At 44.0% G+C, this 22,028-nt stretch overlaps 1 protein-coding gene across 1 annotated transcript in view; it reads left to right on the top strand.

Moving 5' to 3' along the window:
• LOC119180014 (cytochrome P450 6A1) overlaps positions 1-22,028 on the top strand; it is a 58,933-nt gene that overhangs the window by 17,134 nt on the left and 19,771 nt on the right. Inside the window, exons 5-10 of the mRNA XM_075870098.1 lie at positions 2,082-2,212; positions 8,247-8,343; positions 8,954-9,017; positions 9,083-9,191; positions 14,212-14,303; positions 18,654-18,794. Coding sequence (XP_075726213.1) covers positions 2,082-2,212; positions 8,247-8,343; positions 8,954-9,017; positions 9,083-9,191; positions 14,212-14,303; positions 18,654-18,794 — 634 coding nt within the window. The remainder of the gene's footprint in view (positions 1-2,081; positions 2,213-8,246; positions 8,344-8,953; positions 9,018-9,082; positions 9,192-14,211; positions 14,304-18,653; positions 18,795-22,028) is intronic.

Genomic DNA, 22,028 nt, shown 5'->3' with positions numbered 1-22,028 from the left:
GAAGAGCGGTCGCATCGGAAACCAGCCATGGAATTCGGATAAATCTTGTAGTATTCAAGATACCACTCCAGGCGGCCTAGTATCATCCGTTCCATTATCTTCCCTACGCAGCTGTTCATAGAATAAAGTTTTTTATTGCTCTTCCTCCCCCTCACGAACATTACGGTCTATTGGAAATGTAGTTCCGAGACCTGGCATCGCTCTGTGGTAGAATACTCGAGTAATACGCAGCAGGTTGGGGTTTGATTCTTGATAGGTCTGGTAGAAATTATTGACGACGTTCGCGACGGGATTATGCCAATATTTATCTCACACTATATATATATATATATATATATATATATAGGTGCTGATAGTGCCTGCAGCTCGCAAAGAAATGTCGCATTTTCATGCACCCTTTTAGACATGCGGAGAGAAACAGGTAAAAAGTATGCGGCACAAAGAATGAAGGAATAAATTTTAATAAAGGTCCACCAGTTTCTTTTGGGCGAGGTGGGAGGAAGAGCGGATTAACCACTGTGCCATCCCACCCTACGTCAATGATAATGGTGGTGTCTCGGGTGACAGATCGAAGCCCTTGGGCTCAAGGGGCACTTTTGGCTTCGCAGATGGCCCAAAGCAGTAAAAAAAAAGAAACAAGAGAACAGTGAGAAGAAATAGACATCTTTCCTCTGAGATGTGGGATTCGCTTAAGTGTAGTGTTGATTAGCAGGACTTCTTTTATGGTGAATGTCCTTCAGGATCGCACGAAAAAAAAGTTGCTGAAAACAGGTGCTACCATGAGGCCACTGCACACACCCACCTTTAGGGCAATGACTTCATCCTTCCTAAAGACTGAGATGGTTTCAAAAAAAATAATAACAGCTGCAAACACGCTTCCACCTTCAGGTCACAATTGTGTCGATTTTATATTATGTTGTTTGCCTATTTGCATTTTTTTTGCACGTTTCACCGGCCAACGTTAGGATAGACAAGACTACAAGCCTGCGACAACAATTAGTGAACACCACCTAAGATGTACTAGACACGACATTTCAACAATTTCCTCAGTTTCTTAATTAGCATGATTCATCAATGTTCAACCTTTATTGCACAATGCGAAAATTGATTCTTAAAACAATACGCCATGTGTTCCTCTCGGCCCATCAATCCGTAATGGTTCCTCCCGTTTATCTGTTTTTAATTCATGGAATTATCATTGCCGGGAACAGTGGAAGAAGTGCTGAATCGGTTTATAGAAAGGTACGTGTAGCCCACTTTGTGGAATATATAGCAACAACGAAAAGATTACGCTAAAGTGGTGCTCAGAGAGTGGCGGACTTGAATACTTGACAGGATATTAGTTTAATAAATAAAACAGTGCATGGGAGAAAAGAACAAAGCAGAAAAGAGAACAAACGTTTGTATTCTCCTGCTTTTGTTTTGTCTTCGGCTCTGCTCTCTGTTTCACACTACTATTGAGCGGTTGTTTAATTTATAATTCATACAGGGCACCTGTTCTGTAAAGCCTCACATAGCAGACTGCTTTATGGATTTGTGTCACTCTTCATGAACCAATCTGATCACATAGATGAACGAAATATTTTGCGAAGCTTAAACGCATGTTTCGTACTGCTCGTTCTGCAAGTCACCATCATGCCTCGGGACTAACAGTGCGAGTGGAGGACAAATAAGGCGTAAATACCGAGGCCCTTCTCTGTAACACAAGAAACATTCAAGTAACGATTTACAACGCTTGACTTCGTGCCCACTATTTCGTGCTTACTATGGTGCTCAATCAAAATAGCAAGAAGGGCTAAAGAAGAATGCAGCTGCGACAATAAGGAAACGAACTTGGCGTTGACGTAGCAGTCCACCAGTGCGCCTTAGGAAGACCTAGGCACTTGGAGATATCCAGCAATATTGCGAAACGACTGGCGACGTGTGCAAAAGCACATGATGACCATGAATTTCGCTCGCTGTCTCCTGTGTCCAGCTGACTTTTGCGATGGAGGTGACCTTTTGTGTCTGTACTGTATGAATAAAATAAATTGGAAGGACTATTAACTTGTGAATAAACCCTTTCTGTGGTGCGCTTCCAGAGAATCTTTACCACTGGCCTTGGCTTTTGAAAATACCAGCGAGATTATTTGCAGCATTGTACACGAATCCTTTTGTTGGCCTCACCAAGGTGGCGACTGACATCATTCAATACCGGCGAAAGAATCCACAGGTTAGTAATGCCATTATATTCCCCATTTGAAACACTGAGAATCTGCACGCTGCAGAGCATGTTCCCTAAATAAATTTTGTGGAATAAAGGAACCACTCTTAAATTTAACCTAAAATAGCTAAATAAAAGGGGATATCTTTTGTAGTTATTTTAAAGTAATGGCAGTCATAATCACTGTGTGATCGCTGAGAAAGACCATGATTGGTTCCGCTTGCATGTTCAGCAAGACTAACTTTCTGTTTTTTGTCCAGCAATCTATTCTCACAGTTTTTCTGATTTCACGGTAGATTTAAAGCGAACTGCATGGACTGTTAGACGGCTTTTATATATGAAAACATGAAACACAAGCGCGGAGAACGAAGTGCCGTTTGACGTCATTCGAAGTCATACCGTGGGAAGAGCAGAGAAGTGGCGACCTGATCTTTATCATGAAAGTGTGGATAGCTGGGCCAAGGGTGCGCATTTATGGTACCGAACATACCCTCAAACGGGCAGACACAGAGTAAGAATAGACAAGATTGCTTGGTTGATTCACTCCTAGAAGAGTGGCTCAACCCACCTTGAGAGATCAGCCATGAATTGAAGAAGAGAATGTTTTTGATGCATCTTTTAAATGCCAATGCAGTTCTTAGTAGGGCTAGGTGAGGCGTCCATCGAGATCTGTGCACTCCCCTCTCCCATAGCAACAGCTGCGGGCACGTGAGTCCCTAGCAACCGGAGCTCCCGCCATGTCATGCTTCGGCGTCGGCAGCTGCGGGTGCTTATCTTCGCCCCTAGCAACCGAAGCCCCCACCTCCTTGAACGTGACTTGCCACCGCCTCAGCAGTGCGTTTGAAATGCTTTGTAGCGTTTGTGCTGCCAGCATCGGTGTAGTATATGTGTCGATAAGGCACTGGCATTATGGCCGTCAGGTACATGGACAGGTGCAGTGCTTCGACGCTCCTTCTCTCACCGTTAGCGCTCTCTCCCAACGCCGACTAAATTTCAAGGCCGAAAGGCTGCCGCAGTGACGCCAGAGGTTGGGGGCCCAGTTGCCCAACTGAGCATGCTCGGTAAGACTTTTTTTTCCACATCTTTTATTTGGCCCAATCTATCCGCAGCAGCTGCGAGAGCGGGAGCGTTGGTTCTCCTAAAACGAGAACGAAACACAGGCTTTCCGCCGCGTTCGCGGCGTAACTGGGCCCCCACCCTCTGACGTCACTGCGGCAGCCTTTCGGTCTTGAAATTTAGTCGGCGTTGTCTCTCCTCCCTGTGCCCCACGTATCCGTCCGCTCGCGCCTCACTCTCGACCATTCGCTGGCTGGGCGTCTCTCAAGCACATCCGGGAATGTGTGCTCGAGACGCCGCTGTGCAAGGCAACCATAGAGCCGAGAACAGTGTTTGTTTTGTTCAATGGACCATATGCGAAATTGCTTTGTGCTCTGGCAACACTGTGCATTTTGACCCCGCCGTCATTTTAATGTGGGCGAGCGGTCGACGGCAACGCGTTCGCTAGTACGGCCGTACGACTCCTGAACACTTGCTTCACTGCGCTGAGCTACTGCGATGGCCACAGCAAGACGTTTCCCAGTGCCCGAACATGTGATGTGGACAAACTGTTCAGGAATCTTGCCACATCTCGACACTTGTATGTTACTGCATCTTTCAGAAAGCGGTGGAAGGATACCTACAAGATATAAGCAAACAAACATTCAGTGCGACGTCATGAGCTAGGTTTTTCTTAGCTGATTAAACGATTGTTGTTTACAAACACACGCACTATCACAAATTCATCTCACAGCGAATAGAGCTCACACTTATATGTGCATTGAAGGAGTAATGATGCACTTGTAATGTGACCCCCTTCCTCTCAGTTTTTTCTGTGCACACTCCCGTTTACTAGCAGCCTTTCCTAGATATGGTCCTTCACAGCAAGCGTTAAGTGGCATTAGTCACTTGTGGACATTCGGGGGAAATTAAATCAGTTATTTTTTATATCTAAGTAGCTTCAAAGGTTTCTAGGAGCTGCGAGCGTAAGACAGCCGAAATGCTGAATTCCATACAACTAAGTTAACGCTGTCTCCACAGCTGTATGTTTTATAATGCAACATGAAACATTTTTCAAGTGAGGAGAGTTGCAACATTAAAAAACAGCTGCAACGCAACTGAGCCGAAGAGACTAAAATTCAGAGAATGAATCCCGTCTTACGAATAAATAGGACTGCTGCGCTTTGAACTCATGCAGCACGTCATTCAGTCAAGCTCTGGCGATACTTATGGTGCCAGTTTTCAAAACCTACGGCAGTGCGCCCCGCTTTTTTCGATTTTATTTCATTGGTAAAGGAAAATTAGTGAAAGAGGCCCCAATGAAAAAGTGGCGTCCGCGCACGTTGGGGGAATTGAAGTTAAGTGCCTGAGCAGATACTTTTCTATTCGAAAGTGGGCATAGCCCTTATCTTCCGAATGACTGTTTTATTGCTGCGCGGTGACCGTACTTGCGGACACAATGGAGCTTGAACGCGGGCAAACAACCGAGCTGCCTTTCTAAGATGCGTGTACGGCATGTTACGCGGAATAGCGGAAGCTCTGCACGCCTCTATGCGCAATCACCTTCAAAAATAACATTTCTACGTCGTCTACCTACATGATGTAATGTCGTCACTAAAAAGCCTGTCCTAACAGTTCGGTTCTGTCACACTAGTTACCCCACCAGCTGTGGCGGACTCTCTATTCGACTGCAGGGAATCACCGGGGCTCTTTGATTTACCATCTCAGACTTACCGCGGATAGTCCGCGGGTAGTCCGAGGCTTCCCCGAAGTCATGAGAATATTTGAATGCCACACAGCTTTTCAGCGAATTCGAGACGGTAAATTGAAGAGCATCACTGTCGTGTAGAGGCCCGACGTAGTGAAAACACCTAGCCGCAAAGCTGACAAACTCACAAAAACACGGCCTGTCCGCGTAACACAGAACAATGGTTAGTCCTGCATTGCTCTCGTGCAGCCCGTGCACCGCGGGGATACATGCATCCCAGACTGTGCCCATAAAGCTTGTGCATGCCATACCCTGTTTTGCGTTTAAACGATCGCTAGGAAATCGTAATTCATGCCACATACCTTGCTCCCATCGTGGTCTGTCACTCCGCCCTGCTTGCACAGCGGCACACAGCAGTGTACTGACATTTCGCCAGCAAAAAATCTGACTGCGACCAGTCAAAGCGTTGAAACGCGTACGTTCGCATGGGGGTCACCCGCGCGTAGTGGTCAAGCCTCGCCAGCATCAAAATGGTGGATATAGTACCTGCTGCGTTCACTAGATGGTGCTGTTGATTTCGCATATTGCCTATTCATAGTATTTTATAACCGTGCACGCTAGCTACTAGAGCTGGAAACGCATACCCCGTTTTTCGCGACAAAAAAAAAAAAAAAAAGAACACCACGTGTGGCTAACGGCGCTATTGGCTGCAAGCTGTGAAAAAAACAACAATATTTTGATAACGCTGGGTTTTCACGTGCGAAATGTAGCTACGGATGCTACGCAATGCATTCGCATTTCCTCATGATTTCCTTCGTGAAGATGGGGACTCTTTTTTTTTTCTAGTGTGTCCGTCAGCTTCATCGCTCTGTTTGCTACCATGAATATATACCGGGAACGTGTGGTTAGATGTTACCATTGTTTTACGACGCTTTATCATCTATTACATCGTTTTGATGCTAATTTTTGGTTTTCTTAAGTGAGACAGAGGCTCAGCTTTACGCGTTTGTTCCTGAATTCAATGAAAGTTCTGCAATTTCATTTAAATTGTTCAAAAGCCACCTAGAGGACGAAATTCAATTGGGACGTTGCATTTGTGCTCGAGTATGCACCGTACGAGCTCATCGGCTTGTCGGTCAATTTCTCCTAGCACATATGCAAGCACGGCGCATGCGAGCGTGAACGTGTGTGTGGGCTGGCGTTTTGTTTTAGTAATGAATAACTCAAGGATCCAGGCTTGTCCGTCTGGTGTCCGTCACGGTGCGGTGCAGCACCGTATGAAATGTCAACAAGAACAAAACAAAAGTACCACAACACCAAACAAACTCCTACATTTGGGCGCTTACAATCTAAGCAAGTGTCAGATCAAACTCTTCTATCACATCATGAACAGCACAAACTCTTAATAATAACCAGTCGATAACGTCACAGTACACCTTCTGCATCTTATCATCTATAGATTTGTCTTCGACCTGCAATGTCCTCTGTGACACCTACAGGCACAAACCGTTTATTCGAGTCAGCAACTTAAACGTAGGCATAATGAACTATAGGACCTAGCTTTGTCAGCTCTTTACGTCGCTATGTAAATTTACATGACTGAATTGACATCAAGTTCTCGAATAACATGCGGTTACCAACCCTTACGATATCCATAGGTTTGTCTTCTTGTCATGATTCACTTACCGGGGGCACGTGCACCTTTTTTATATAAGAAGCAGCTTTTGACTCACGCGTGTAACACCATACGTCCGTGCATCCGTACAAACGCACCGCAACGCATTCTACTCGCATCAGGTGTTCCAGCGGTGCCAAGTAGGTCATGCCGCAGCTGCGCTTTCACGTCACGCTCGTGTTGCAGTGTGCGCGGACGTCACTCTCTCCCTCGCCTGCCACGCGCTTGCTGCGGCGTTCGTAGCTGCCGCCTCGTCCGTTCGCCCAGAACACCTGCCACGACCGCCGCTCGCTACACCACCGACTCGTTCGTTCACGCGCAATAAACCTAACGGGCGGCAAATTTACGCGTTGAAATATGTCTGTACGTGTCTGTACAGGACTGTTGTACAGGACTGTCTGTGAAACATGTCTGTACAGGACGCACGCCAGTCAACGCTTAAAACCAGTGACGATAGTTAAAGCACGAGAACAGAATGATGACAAAGGTACAAGAAAGAGAGAATTTGTCGTTTTGTTCTCGCGCTATAACTATTGTCATGCCATACCAACTAGCCCAAACCACCACACTTCAAACAATTCTTCCAAAACTCACCACAGCATCCACGTTAGTGCCGTTGAAACCGTGACACCACCCGTAGGGAACGCTGCTGCTTTGCATCCCTTTAGCGTTTCCTTCAGGGAGATCTATAGCTCAGATTAGAGGTTGGGTCCTTCATAAGAAAGGGCAATAAACTTTTGATGTTGTCGAATTATGTGGTGCACTTATTGTGCGGTATGCTGACGCCGCGTGCTAGTAGTTGTGTGCGTATTTGACTCGCAAGCTTTAGGTAAACAATCATGTTCAATACAGCGGTGTCCTCTTTTCGACATAAGGTTTCGCTAAATACTATAGCTTGGAGTTGAGCCGAATAGCTACTAGGGCTCTCCCGGTCAGTCAGCCGGAAGGTAGGGAAATTGGTGTGCGAGAAAGGGAAAAAATGTCCGATGCCCAGAAGAGCGCGTAAGTCACTGCCAGGTGAGTTCGAATACGAGTATGCCGGGGCGGAATGTTTAGGGTTACAGCACGTGCTTGAACTTTCTGTACTGTAGCGCAAAAGTACTCCTCGAAGAATTTCAGCACGCATCGCCGAGGCCTGCCACAGACGAACAGCATGGAAAACACGTGCTTGCCACATTTCACTGCATGTTAACCGCAAAGTGCACGGTAAGCTTGTGCCGGCACCACAACTCTGCGCAGATGTGAATCAGTGCGGAGAGCAGTACGCGAGGCCAGACGCGGCTTCTGCAGTTTCGTTTGCCCCGTAAATTTGCCGTCACTTCCTCCACACTTTTCTCAATGCATTGGGATGCGATAGGGACTATCCTGAGTTTTCCTTCCCCCGTGATATTGCAGCTTCGTGGGGGCATTTATCAGCAAAGAGCCCTGGTAGGATAATAAAGAAGGGGGGGGGGGGGTCCGCGTTGAATAAAAACATTGATTTCAGCAGCTTATCCTGGTCACAAAATATATATGCATGCGTACCACTACGTGTATTTTTCAGATGGCGATGTTATTTTCCACGATTCAATATACAACATTTATGCATTTGACCAATGTTCGTAATGAACATGTATTTAATCTAGGTGCAACTTCCTGACATGGCTCAAATACTGCTTGATGGTGTAGGGCACACAGAAAACCCTCCCGAGAATTGTTGCCGGGAACCGGTAGACAACACAGGTAAGATGAAACGTGTTTTGTTGTTCGAAAGAACATCTCTACAAAGTGAAGCAAAATACAAGAGAAAGTATGATATGAATGAATGCGGTGTAGTAGGTAAGGGAAAGGAAAAGTGGGAGTCAGCGGCGGTCACCACAGATTTTCCCGCATACTTAAACCACATCTTATGGCGCTGCCATAAGGACCCTCCTCTTCCCTCTTTCTCGTGTTGAAATGCGTAATTTCTAGTGAGGAGCAGCTGGAGGCTGCCTTGCGCAGCTCGAGACTCGACATTCTGGAGATGGTCCTGAAGCGGGCTGAGAGGGTAGAGGACTGTTTCAAGTAGTCACTCCCCACCACCCCTTGTCTTAATACCCCCTTCCATTTAACAAGAAACAACTAAAGTCGCTCATGAACCAGGTATGCCTTACTGATGATTTGTCCTATAAGTCTTGTGCCGCTGAACTCAAGGTTATATTTCGTATAAACCCTCCTGAACACTTCGTCCCGCCTTTGGACAAGAGTAGTGCTAAATCCGAGTATCTGGGCAAGGAAGTGTCATGTCGATACGCCATTTTGTGAAGTGGAGTTCAGTTCCGTAACAGTATTTTTGTTTTCGCTTTTACCACAGACCCTCTGCCTTCGGAGACGCTGAACCAACTGTCTTCGAATTGCATGACAGTCTTTCTCGGAGGGTACGTTGTATTATACCTACGCGTATTCTTCAACCAGAAAACGTTCTTGTGTCTTTTGTCTGCAGATACGACACCACAAGATTGGCATTTACGTTTTGGTTTTATCTTATGGGGAAGCACCAAGATGTGCAGGAGAAGATGCGACAAGAAGTCATCCACGCTTGCGAAAAGGAGGTAAGTATCCGGCTGCATTATCATTACTGTGGTACCGCCTGTTAGAGTTTACAGTGAACTGAAGATGCAACATGATTCACATGTCAATTTTACCCTTGCTTACTGTGGTTGAGCTTCAGCGTAAAACATTTGTGCAGTAGAGATAGACACAAAAACCATCTGACGTTGATAGAAATTTCACACATGCGTTTACGGAATGCTGACAAAATGTGTGACAATATGTAGCTTACTTGGGCTTGCTGGAGAGGCGTCTTGCATGGTGTTTACTAATTTATCTTAGAATACTGGCAAATCTTAAAGGGGAATCGATCCGCCAGTAGGAATAAATACAAATAGCTCAATTGCACCCAGAATAGTGTTTATTAAAACAGAGTACAAATAATAAAGATTACGCAACAACAGAGAAAAAAGATAATGCACAGCCTTAGCCACTTTCGTGCTGTTTTGTTTTTAAGTATGAAACAGCTCGCCTAAGCAACCACTCTACCTAAACATAAAAGCATAACACAAGGAGGCTTTTCAACATTCATTGATATGTGGGATTTAACGTCCGAGAACCACCATATGGTTATGAGAGACACCTAGTGGAGGGCTCCTGAAATTTCGACCACATGTGATTCTTACCTTTTCGACATTAAAAAGTCTTTCAGTTTGTGGAACCAAGTAGAGAGAACAAAAGCAGGAGAAATGGCCTCCTATCGGCACGTTTCACTGCAACTCTTGGCAAAAGACGATAGTCGTGCGTCTGGAGGGAGCGAATAAAACGTTCATTTGATGTTCCGCGCGAGACGATCGGTGAATGGGATTCTGGAGGCGCTGCTTGAAGCAATAACGCCATCTGTCAGTAATCTTGGGAAACTAAATGATGGCCTCCGATTTAGCGAGTGCGCAGTGGGCGTATAGTGCCTAGAAATATTAGCGGGTGCACGCAATCTCGACGGCCACATTTTGTAGAATGGAAGGCAACGGTTAGGAGCCACCATGGTTTCGTCGTGGCAAATTGCAGGAATACCCACCTTTTGGTGCATTGCGTTACAATGTCAGCGCCGCGTAATAAACGCTGCGTTCCTTAGAATTACATAGGTATGCCTTTTATTTTATAAATAAACATGACACAGATATTAACGTGTTGAAGTTGTGCCTCAGGAACAGGCACTGTTTTTTTGTAATTGACAATACGCACAAGTATGAACGCCGAAACCGGATCAATATCAGTGGCGGGCGCTGCGGTTGTGGTTGGAGTTTAGCCGTTTTGGGTAAAAAACGGTGAAGTCGACCGACAATACAATATTTTTCCGTCGAAGTAAACCAAGCAAATCAATCACCTTTAACACTTGATCTATGCGTCATAAGAATAGGTATGCATAAGAGTTCAACGAAGGTTCACATGGTCTGCAAGTATCATGAGTATGAAGATTAGATCACTGACCAATAGATGGTGATCTGATGAATACGTTTCGTGATTTAATACCAAAAAACGTACAAAAAGCTAATTTGCTATGAGCATCATGATACCGTGAATTATGATTGTAGAAAATGGCGGGTTCTTTAGCGGCAAGATTCTCGAGTCCACCAATCATCCCAGTTTTACCAGATAAGGCCTACGCGACAGCATGAAGAATCATAAATGCTTGTTTGCCATGCAAAATACGAAAATTATCATTTGATAAATATAAAGATATAAAACATTCAATACAATGCTAGAATAAACAGTGGTGTGTATCTTCCCAGTTCGAAGTTACTTATACCAGATAGCGCTGTGCAGTTCCACAACTAAATTATTATTTAAACAAGGGGGAGCTCAAGATGTCCCCATTGTGAATTTTTGCAACAAAATCAAAAACGATTGAACATTACTTTTTATTCCGTCGGCGTTATTCCTATCAGAAAAAAAGAGTTTTAGAAGCATCATTCAGAAGTTAGGAATAGTATTATATGTTACAGTATTTTTATCACTTGGTGGCACTGCGTAAAGTTACTGCCTCAGGAATGGATGCTCTACTGTGTGTGACTACATTAAAGCAACAAAAAGATTGCCGTGTTAGTATGTTCTCACTATTCAGATTCTTATTCAATAATTCGTAAGTATTTCAATCAAGAAACAGAGCATACTTGAGCGCTTACTGTGTAATCATTTTCACCTATTCTCACTTTTATGCCTACACTAATTTTAAGATTGGTTTTAGTTTCACTACTTTAGCATCCTTCCGCCTGGCTTTTGGCCCAATCCTCTCTGTAGGTGGGCGCTATCCATATGAGGTCATCATCATCATCAGATGGGGAAAATAGAGAGACGTATTGGAACCCATTCAGATTTCTTGATCATATATATATATATATATATATATATATATATATATATATATATATATATATATATATATATATATATATATATATATATATATATATATATAAGCTGGCAAGAACTGCAACATTTAAAAACAACATTTGTTCTTGGAAACCATCGACGCCAAAATTTTGGTTTGTCTGTCTGTCTGTCTGTCTGTCTGTCTGTCTGTCTGTCTGTCTGTACGTTTGTCTGTTTGTCTACGGTAACGATTTGCCTAACGGCACCAAACGATACCTTAGACGGCCAACCCCATCCTCAGCGCCCACCAATATTGATCAAGTTTCAGCGTCATACTTGTGCGATTGTCAAATAAAAGCAATTGCTGCGCATATCTAAGGCACCATAACAACACTTCTATGTTTTTTATGTGCACCTTTATACTAGAGAAGGCTGACACAAGTAATTTCGAGGACCGTAGCGTTTATCACTCTGCGCTGACAGTGCAAGGTGATGGTCATAGTGCCTCGCCGCGGTTGTCTAGTGGCTAAGGTACTCGGCTGCTGACCCGCAGGTCGCGGGTTCGAATCCCGGCTGCGGCGGCTACATTTCCGATGGAGGCGGAAATGCTGTAGGCCCGTGTGCTCAGATTTGGGTGCACGTTAAAGAACCCCAGGTGGTCTAAATTTCAGGAGCCCTCCACTACGGCATCTCTCATAATGAAATGGTGGTTTTGGGACGTTAAACCTCACAAATCAATCAATCAATGGTCATAGTGGCAAGTGTTTCCAACGCTTTGCTAAGACGACGTGGTGGTAGCACCGGCCCATCGCTTTGCGTTCGACCCTATATCGCCTCCGAGACAAGCACGCATCTTTCTCCGTGGGTGCACACGCTTTCTTTCGTTTTCGAAGATAACTGCCAGATGGTGCTCGTGTCTAACGTCACTAGAGGCGCTCGTTCGGCTTCGCTGCACAGATGAATACTCTCTAACGCAGCGCATCGAGAATACTATTCACCGATTTTCTCGCCCAGAACATGAAATAAACGTTTAGTTTACTCTCTCCACATGCAAGACTACCGTCTTTCCCCGACATTTGCAGTTAAACACGGAGATATGGGGTCAATTTTTTTATTCCAAAATGTTATGCGATGGATGGGTCTAGCTACCGGGTAGCTTTCTATACGTTCAGACAATAGCGTTCTTCGTCATCGAAAAAAAAAGGGCCTTTCAAAACTAGCCTTTTGGTAGAATTCAGTTTTTTGGTTATTGAAGTGGCGTTATCTCAGTCGATAGAATGAATGATGGCGATTGTCGACGCGCTCGGCTAACACGTTTGACGCGTTCTTGTAGTTTCCCAGGTCCGTTTGATGTCATTCTGTTTTCTTCATGAAGTCACCAATTTCGCCAGTGTAATGATAGGTATACAGTAATCGTAGCGATGCTGTTTAAGTAATCTTTCACAATAACAAGTTCATTTCCCAGCTTGTCGGATGGAGAATACTAGCGAAGAATTGCAGAAAACTACAAAGTAACAGAAAAAAATGGCATCAGATGTATCCTCCCATGCACATTTTGTGCTTGCTCAGCATATGTTGTCTTCAAGAAGTAGCAACAAATTAATATCTTGTAATAGAAGATTAGTCAAGCATGGTAAAAGGTTATTTCTAACATCGGATTTTTTTGTCGTTTCAGTTTCTTTATGACAATTTTTTTTTTGTCAGGGCGACCAAGATCAGTCACGCTAAGTGCACAGACGCAGATGGATAGCACGTTTTAATTCGTTATTTTCTGTTTTTTTGACTACTCGTTGTGGTAGAGCTTACGAATGGTGCTTTAATTGATGACCATGCACGGCAGCCACATTCCTATGGAGGTGAAACGCTCTGAAAGCCCTGTCCCTACACTTCGGCGTACATTGTAGAAACTGAGGTGTTAGACATTAAATTGAACCTACGGCCCCTAGGAAAGAAAAAAAAGAGCGTGTTATTATCGCCTTTTCGTTGCACTTCATGGCACCACAATGGCAACTCAGGGGTTGTATTTGTTGCACCAACTCTCGACTGATTCATATACGGAGGCAATCATTTGTGAATCTCCCAAAAGTACATGTGAGTCGTACATATAGGCAATCATCTTTATCATCCCCACCATCATCATCAGCTGTGAATCGTCTCCTACCGTGCTTTGCCATGTAGTCTCCGCACGCGTTGTTCCTTGCGTAACATGATTGTCATGACTTCGTATTGACGGTTTTCGACTGCGCAAACGTAAAGAACAGCATGTAAATGACAAGCACTAAATATTGGTAGGGAGGGCGCTTGTAGTGACATTGTGCACGTGCTTTATGAAGGAATAAGTGTTGAAAAGGCAATATGGACTTTACTATTAGTAGTGAAAAGAAGAAAGAAACCATTCTCTTGTCTTCGCAGTTCAAAATGCTTAAGAGCCCTCTAATGAGTAGTCACCTACTAAGGATGGGATTGTTTTATAGTTGTTTTGGCTTGTGGAACCCACAGAAAGTATTGGTAATCTACTTACATACTCATGTAAGTGTACTTGCGTAATATACGCTTATATGTGTATCGTATTGGATGCAGTACTGGGTCTCAGAACACATTTAAAGCTTTAAGTTCATATATTAAGCGCTTTCAACGCTCCCGAAATTTCTTCTTTCCACTTCAAGTTTGCCCGCGAAAAACCTAATCACATGTTGCATGTATTTTCAGGGAGACTGTTTATCTTATGAAACACTTTCAACCCTTCCGTACACAAATCAAGTGATTTCTGAGACATTGAGGATATATCCACCAATAATTACGTGAGTATCCCACGCTCCTCTGTTTTCTGTTATGAATATGTCATTACAGCCATGAATGCTGCAGCACGATGCGTGAGGTGTAGGGATAAATTGTTGCATTATTAAAACTGCGGCTTAATGTGACCACTACTCGCGATATAATGCCCCACCGTTAGTATGCACCGTGCTCTGCCCAGCTGATGGCGGGAAATGTTGCCTAACGTTTCAAGATACTAAAAGGTAATTCACAAGTTTGGGGGGCAACTATACATGGTACCATTTCTCGGAGGCACCAGCGGTATCCTGCTTAATAATCATTCGGCAACATGGTATGGTGCGACGAAATGAAATCATATTTGATGAACAAAGCTAGTTATGAAAACACAATTTCCGATCATATACAGCAAACATCCAATTCAATGGTCTGGCAAAATTATATTATCATAAAAGCATCTGGCTTCGCTGAAAAGTAAACATTGCCCTTATAAAATATATGGGCCATAATAATACACACTCTGACAAGTCACGCAGTTCCTAATGTGACCCTCTAATTTCCGCAGCATTTTCCAGTGGGTATTCTGCTTCACAAGCTAAGGGGTATTTTGGGGTAAGTAGAATTTTAGGGGTGGAGCTCTTCTTAGTCTAACCTTGTCGTGCGTAGCCGACAGAAGAGGAAAACGAGAAAAAAGGAAGGCAGTATCTTCCAAACAGTATAATAGTTGGCACAGTCTTATAGAAGCACATACAAACGGTAGTTGAGAGAAGATATTCTAGACGCCGCTGTAACGCTACTCTCCGATTGGCTGCTGCGTGGGCTGTGCCTCAGTGGGCGGAGAACAAGTGCCCCTCTCAGTCTTCTGCATCGTCACTTTATGTGGTGAATCCTTGGTGATGAGGCATGGACAAAGCAGAGTGGCGGGCGTGTAGTGGCGCGGTGGCTCGTGCTCGTCGCCAGACAGACTAACGTACAGATACACAGACAGACAGACAGACAGACAGACAGACGGATGGACGCACGCACGGACGGACGCACGTATGGAAGGATATACGTATGCATGGACGGATGAACGCACAGATGACGGAGGGACGGACACTTCGCCCGACTCATCATTATTCACTCCGTGGATACGCTGTGACTTTTTTGTCTGATAGTGTTTTTTTAGCCTTTTTCCTATTCGGTTATGGCAGGCCACTGCTGTAACCGACGAGACTCACCGCTACGGCTCGTGTCCCCGAATCCTCGTCATGACAGTACCCCCCATGCATTCGCCTAAGACGGCTAGAAGGCCGATACCATGCACTTTATTTTTCATTTGCTTGCTGCTTCGTATTAACAGTTGGTTGTTTGGATTGAACCCCTTTGCGACACAAGGAAACTGTGCACCTCACCTGGTGTTTCAATTTTAACACCAAAGGGTTTTGTTCAAAGATCCGTCGAGACATCACTGACATCTGTCAGAGATATGACATTGGTAAAGTTTACATGAGCAACATGCAAAAAAGTGAACCACAAGAAAAAGAAAGTTCGTAGGCTTCGAGACCTGGAAATCGAACCCACGACTTCTCCATCAGCGGCTATTTATTGGAAGCCCACGGAAGTCGACAGAACTACTTTTTTATTTATTACTGAACTATCAGAGCATGCCCGAGAAGCTCTTTGGATGTTCCTTATTTCTCTCTGAATTCTTCGCTGTTTCCCCGAGTTTTTTTGGGTGGTGCCGCTACTTAAGAGCGTAGAAGAGAAGTGCTGTATTGTGACACGAACTAACCCCGGTAGAGAACTCTGTGCACCCCTTGTGTGCCTCGATGGTAGTATTTGAGTGGACCCTTGGGTATCATAGTAGGGCAAACGGCACCTAGGCTGCGTTAGCCCCATTTGAAAGAAAGTGTAGCGTTGCCTTCGCAGTCGAATCCGAGAAGGTTTCTAGGGTGATTTCGCAGACCACAAGCACAATGTGTAATTGGGACGCGCTCTACCAGCTGATTTGACTCCCTGATGACGCAGTTACGTGATTCGTCTTTCGTGTTGATTGCTTTGAGTTACGTGCACATGGTACATCTTCCACGTTGTGCTTGCGTGTGCAGTGTTGTGCAGCTTTATTATGCAACAATGGTGTATCTCTGCCTTCTTCTGATGTGAGTGTGATGGTGCCGACAACAAGAAGTGTTTCGTGAAGTGCCGCTGAAATACAACGGCGTTGACGGGTGAAAAGCAAGTGAGTTCATTACAGGGATGGACATGCAAGGGTCAAGCTGAAGGTCTTCGCGCATTCACGGCACCAGCTGGCAACACTATTTCTGGCGTTTGTGCAGTTGAGCGGATCAAGACCCAACCGGCTTGCATAAAGACACCGATAAAGACCAAAATAATTTTATCTTCGCCGAAGCGACCTATCAACAGAAGGCTGCCCGCCGACACGACGCTGGATGCCAAGAAATTATTCACAGGACGGTCACCAACCCGTAAATCACGCTCCTTTGCTGCAGCAGACTGTAGGTTCCAGAACAATTCAATGAAAACGCGCTCGGGTTCATTTGCTTGGTTTACGAACGCTGTGGTTCAAGTGTGAGTTGTACATACAGATGTCCCTCGCGTCCAGTTGCGGCCAATTCAACGCTCATACAAGCACAACCGTTACCACATTGGTCGTGGAAGGAGAGACTCTCAGAACAGGCCTTGAAAAGCCAATTGGCAAACCTGGACTAGGCCCGGCGAGTTGCTACAGCCATGGGAGCTCTAGACAAAGGGCCCCTCCCACTTAATTTTCTGACAGTACTAAGAAACGTTTATTCTCTCTCTCTCCGATGCTCAGGTACGTGCAGTGAGCCGGAAAGGGTATGCCGGTTGCGAGTCCTCCATTGTTGTGACGGAAAAAATGTTCACCAGGTATGAACATGGGTTCATCAACATCAAATGGTGCTGTAGCCACTAAACACCAATAGACATTATGTATCAATGTGTAATAAACATTGAGCTACTTCTGTGTGGACACATTTCAATTTCGTGCGTTTCACCCAGTTCTATATTAGATTAATCAACCACATTTTTTGTAGGATAGGGCGATCTCTAACGAAGCGATGATATTGTGATAGCATTATCAACAGAAATCATGGCGACGTTGCGTTGACATTATGGACGAGGCCAGTTTTGATTACGTTTCTGTTTGGGTTGCTAATGTGGCCAACACGAACGGGCACTTTTAAATGCGAAACATTTCTTAGCATATTACAGGCACCTTGAGCATCTATCTATCTATCTATCTATCTATCTATCTATCTATCTATCTATCTATCTATCTATCTATCTATCTATCTATCTATCTATCTATCTATCTATCTATCTATCTATCTATCTATCTATCTATCTATCTATCTATCTATCTATCTATCTATCTATCTATCTATCTATCTATCTATCTATCTATCTATCTATCTATCTATCTGTCTGTCTGTCTGTCTGTCTGTCTGTCTGTCTGTCTGTCTGTCTGTCTGTCTGTCTGTCTGTCTGTCTGTCTGTCTGTCTGTCTGTCTTTCTGTCTGTCTGTCTGTCTGTCTGTCTGTCTGTCTGTCTGTCTGTCTGTCTATCTATCTATCTATCTATCTATCTATCTATCTATCTATCTATCTATCTATCTATCTATCTATCTATCTATCTATCTATCTATCTATCTATCTATCTATCTATCTATCTATCTATCTATCTATCTATCTATCTATCTGTCTGTCTGTCTGTCTGTCTGTCTGTCTGTCTGTCTGTCTGTCTGTCTGTCTGTCTGTCTGTCTGTCTGTCTGTCTGTCTGTCCGCCTCTATGTGGGTGTTGATTGAGAGATGGTGCTGCTTAAGGAAGAAGTAATCCAAAGCCACACCTCGCTGGGCTTACAGCATTTCGTTTAACTACGAAGTCTTGCACAAACACATCGCACAATATCAAGCGTAAAACTAAAAATTTTATTTCATGTGGCCTTTTGTGCAAATGTAGCTTCCAGTGGCCCCAAACGATGTTCTTCACACTAAGATTTCTTATTTGTAATGCAAATTTCACAAGCTGCTTATCCCACTGTTTCCATGGGCATACTTATTATTTCGCCTGTTTACTCGGTATAACACGGGAAGGAAAAACTCAAAAGTGAGCAGTTTTACTAGAGCTGGTTGCCAGGTCTACTTCGTGCAACCAAATTACACAGCGACTGTGGAGTGCTCCATGATCACACAGAGAATTTATACTCTCAACCCTTAATTGTGTTTTGACTTTCATTAGAAAGGTAGATATATTTCTGATGCTACACTTGAGTCAAAATTGGTTCTTGAAACACGAATATTTTTGCCATCTTTTCACCGTGATGTCACATCACACTGGTTTACATACACAGGTTTACGACACGGTGTGCTGACGAAGATTATCTCTACGGGAAATACCTGATTAAGAAGGGAACATCTGTCATGGTGCCCACATTTCAGTTGCACCACGACCCAAAATATTGGGAGAATCCTGAAAAGTTCATCCCCGAAAGGTAAGTGAAAATATATGATGGCCTTAAGATTAAAAAAGGTTGATAATCATGTTTTATGCCAAGCTTTCTCATATGGCACGTTTCGTTAGCCAAGTTCATAACGTTGTAACCAACAACGCACCTTCAAACAGAATAGACTAGTACGAAAAGTGCAGACCCTTGCGACACCATTACTGAAAGCCGTATTAAGAAATAAACTATGGAAAAACAGGTTCTTCTAAGTGTTCTGTACGCCAGACGCTCAAGCTAATAGAAGTAATTGTAAGAATGAGGCCTCATGTTCACAATATATTTTTAGAGCTAAATCGCAGTTGCAATCGCCAAGAATTTTTCCATTGGTACTCACTTGGCCTCAGTAATTAAATTTTCACTCTTCATTTGGGCTCTGTCAAACTTTCATTTACAGATATATACTCTGAGGTTACTTATGTTCACGACGTGGATTGGTCATCAGTGAATTGAATAATCGTGAATGAGATTGCAGGTATAAGCTGTCCGTAGATCGTGTGTGACATATTTCGTATCATTTAGTTTCGACTTGACTTCCTGCCTCTCAGGGAGTGAAATGTGTTTAGAATTGGTTACGTCCTACTTCCGATTACATCGGCTGATGAGGTGTGGTGGAGGTATAGGGTTAGTATCGTAAGCTGAATAATTTCTTATTTACCAAATGACCTCTCTTTTGTTGAGGTAGAAAAGACTTTCTAGTATACTGACACTTGCATAACACACTGAGCATGCGAAACTGAAAAAAATATTGACCACGTAGGCAAGCCTTGAAGACACATAATGCATAACAACATATATTCGCAAGAAATGTTGTCGCGAACAGAAAGCGCTGTAATTGAAATTGAATGAGGGAAATTATTCTGAGTAGTGCGGGACATTAAAATGTGTGTCGATTAACACTGCAGTGGCGAAACCATACCTATTTTTCGGCGCACCCCCTCTCTTACTGGCCCTGTTGCGCTCATAAACAGGCCCCAACTTCTGCACTTCGGCAGTAGAAAGTTGTGTGACCTTAACTAAGCTACCAATATCATTGACTTTTTTTTATTTGTAGCCATGCACGAGGCGAATTGTGAGCGGCCAGGTTGGTGGCACCAGTTTGGATCACAGATATTCAATAGAGAAACCCTTATTGTGGCCTCTAAGGATGTTTTAAAGTCTGTGAACCGTTAGAGAGGTCAGAGATTAGCCCTAGCGTTTTGGCAAAACATTTAGGGAGAATTAGAACGTTATTGAATAAGGAAAACGTTTATTAGACCTGAAGTTCTTTCGATTAGGCGTTCTGTTTAAAGTACCACGCCGACGCTTAAATCTAGCTGCAGCCAAACTGCTTGATATCTCGAGAAAAGCTTTCAAGCAATGAATCAGCAAACACCTAAGGCGACAACCTGAAATGTACATCTCCGAAATCTGTCCAAAATGCTAAACAATCATTGATCTTTCAGTCGGCCACTGTGAAAAGCTGGCCTAAAGTTTCTACTTCAGGAGGACCTAAAATAATCTGAGTGAATTGATTAAAAAAATGCCCACAAAATTTCAGCTTAATCTCAACGATGACTCGACCATCACTGCACGTAACATGCGGAAATTTAAGTATGAGGAAATAACGGGCCAGAGTCTTATGAAGTGCCTTGCACTTCTAAACGAAATACTGCTTAGATTAGCAAGAATTGCTTCTGGAAACTTCGTTTTCTAGCAAAATACAACAGGTTCGTAAGTTCGAGAAACAGGAAAAGAACATGAGCTTTCCAACAAAGAAAGCTCTGCACCCAGGTTACATTGGTGATGGAGGCATTGAAGCCCATGTGAAGCGGACAATGTTCATATTTCAACTTGAACTTTACACAAATGTTCAAAACGTCTTTCACTAAGTTTAGAATGCTCTGCTCACAAACTGGGACTTTAATATACAAAACAACGCAGAATTGCTGTTTTTACACATATCATGAGGTGTCCTTTACAAAGGTGAGGAATTTTTACTTATGTACGTAGGTGAAAATTTAACGCAAGCTGCCAGAGCAGAGAGGAAAATACACCTTGCTTGTACGCATTTACTTAGCATGCAGATATTGTCAACCATGCGCTGTTGTATGCATGGTGCTACTTATTAAAAAAACTTTTTGAAATTTGCAATTTTCAAACTATTTATAGAAGCGTGCCACAATGTACAGCGCACTGTTGAGTCTTTTTGAGTTTAACATTCCATTATTTAACAATATTTTAACTAAAGCTGATACACGATACACGAAATAAACAAACACTTTCAGTGAGAATTCTCATGTCGGGACTGCCGCATCGGGAGCATGTGATGAAAGGCATCACCTCAGTTGTTATCTAAGTTGTCTTTGTATAATGGTTTTCATCTGATCAACATTTCTTTATTTATATGCAAAATCTGCAAACAGGGGTTGTGTCGAACCAAAGTTTTGACAAGCGGACTTCTCTTCCTCAAGTGTAGAGCAGAATGAATTTCTTCAGCGTTAGTGTGTATGCGTTTCGTGCCCACTCTTTCATCCTAACAAAAAAGGGGGTGGGCAACATTGGATACACGGGTGTGAGAGATTGGGGGAGGAAGAGCACTGTGACGATATGCATGACAATATGCATCGACAATTTGCATCGAATATTGAACTGGCAAACTATCTCCTGTTACGAAGCGCGCCTCCGACGACGTTACGAAGGGCGCCATGAAATCTCCCCGCTGCAACAACTGTTACAAAAGACGGCCACGCCAACATGGTCCCGAAGGCGCCACTGCTTCGAACTCCACCAGGAAGGTCACCAGCCGTTTGGTAGCGTAGGTTTCTCAGCTCACGACTGCTTCTGTGCAGAGAGCTGATAGACGAGCGGACGAGACGACGGTGAGTTAACAAGCTTTATGTTCAGCAAAGACAGAGGCGTTACAAATTCGGCACTGGGGCCGACAGCTTAGAGACTCGGACAGCCGAGCTCTTTCCTCTGACACACAGATCTACTCCTCGCGCCGCACGGCTTTTTTTATATGCACCGGGTGGATTCTTTGAGTAACCAAATGTCCAACCAGAAGCGCCGCTGGTCGTGAGGCCAGAATCCGCCAATGGGGTCGCCGCTGGGCCGCGTCAATCTCATCAAATCCGGAGCCACTGCACTGCACGTGGCTGCACCAAAGGACGAGTGATGTCGCCACGCATTGCGTCAGACTCGCCAGACAGAAAGGTGCTGATTGCTTCGATGGGCTCGCGGTGC

The sequence above is a fragment of the Rhipicephalus microplus genome, chromosome 7, assembly GCF_043290135.1.
Source record: "Rhipicephalus microplus isolate Deutch F79 chromosome 7, USDA_Rmic, whole genome shotgun sequence".
Taxonomy (NCBI): domain Eukaryota; kingdom Metazoa; phylum Arthropoda; class Arachnida; order Ixodida; family Ixodidae; genus Rhipicephalus; species Rhipicephalus microplus.
Note: the sequence above shows the minus strand (reverse complement) of the source record. Positions and strands in the feature narration are given on the sequence as shown.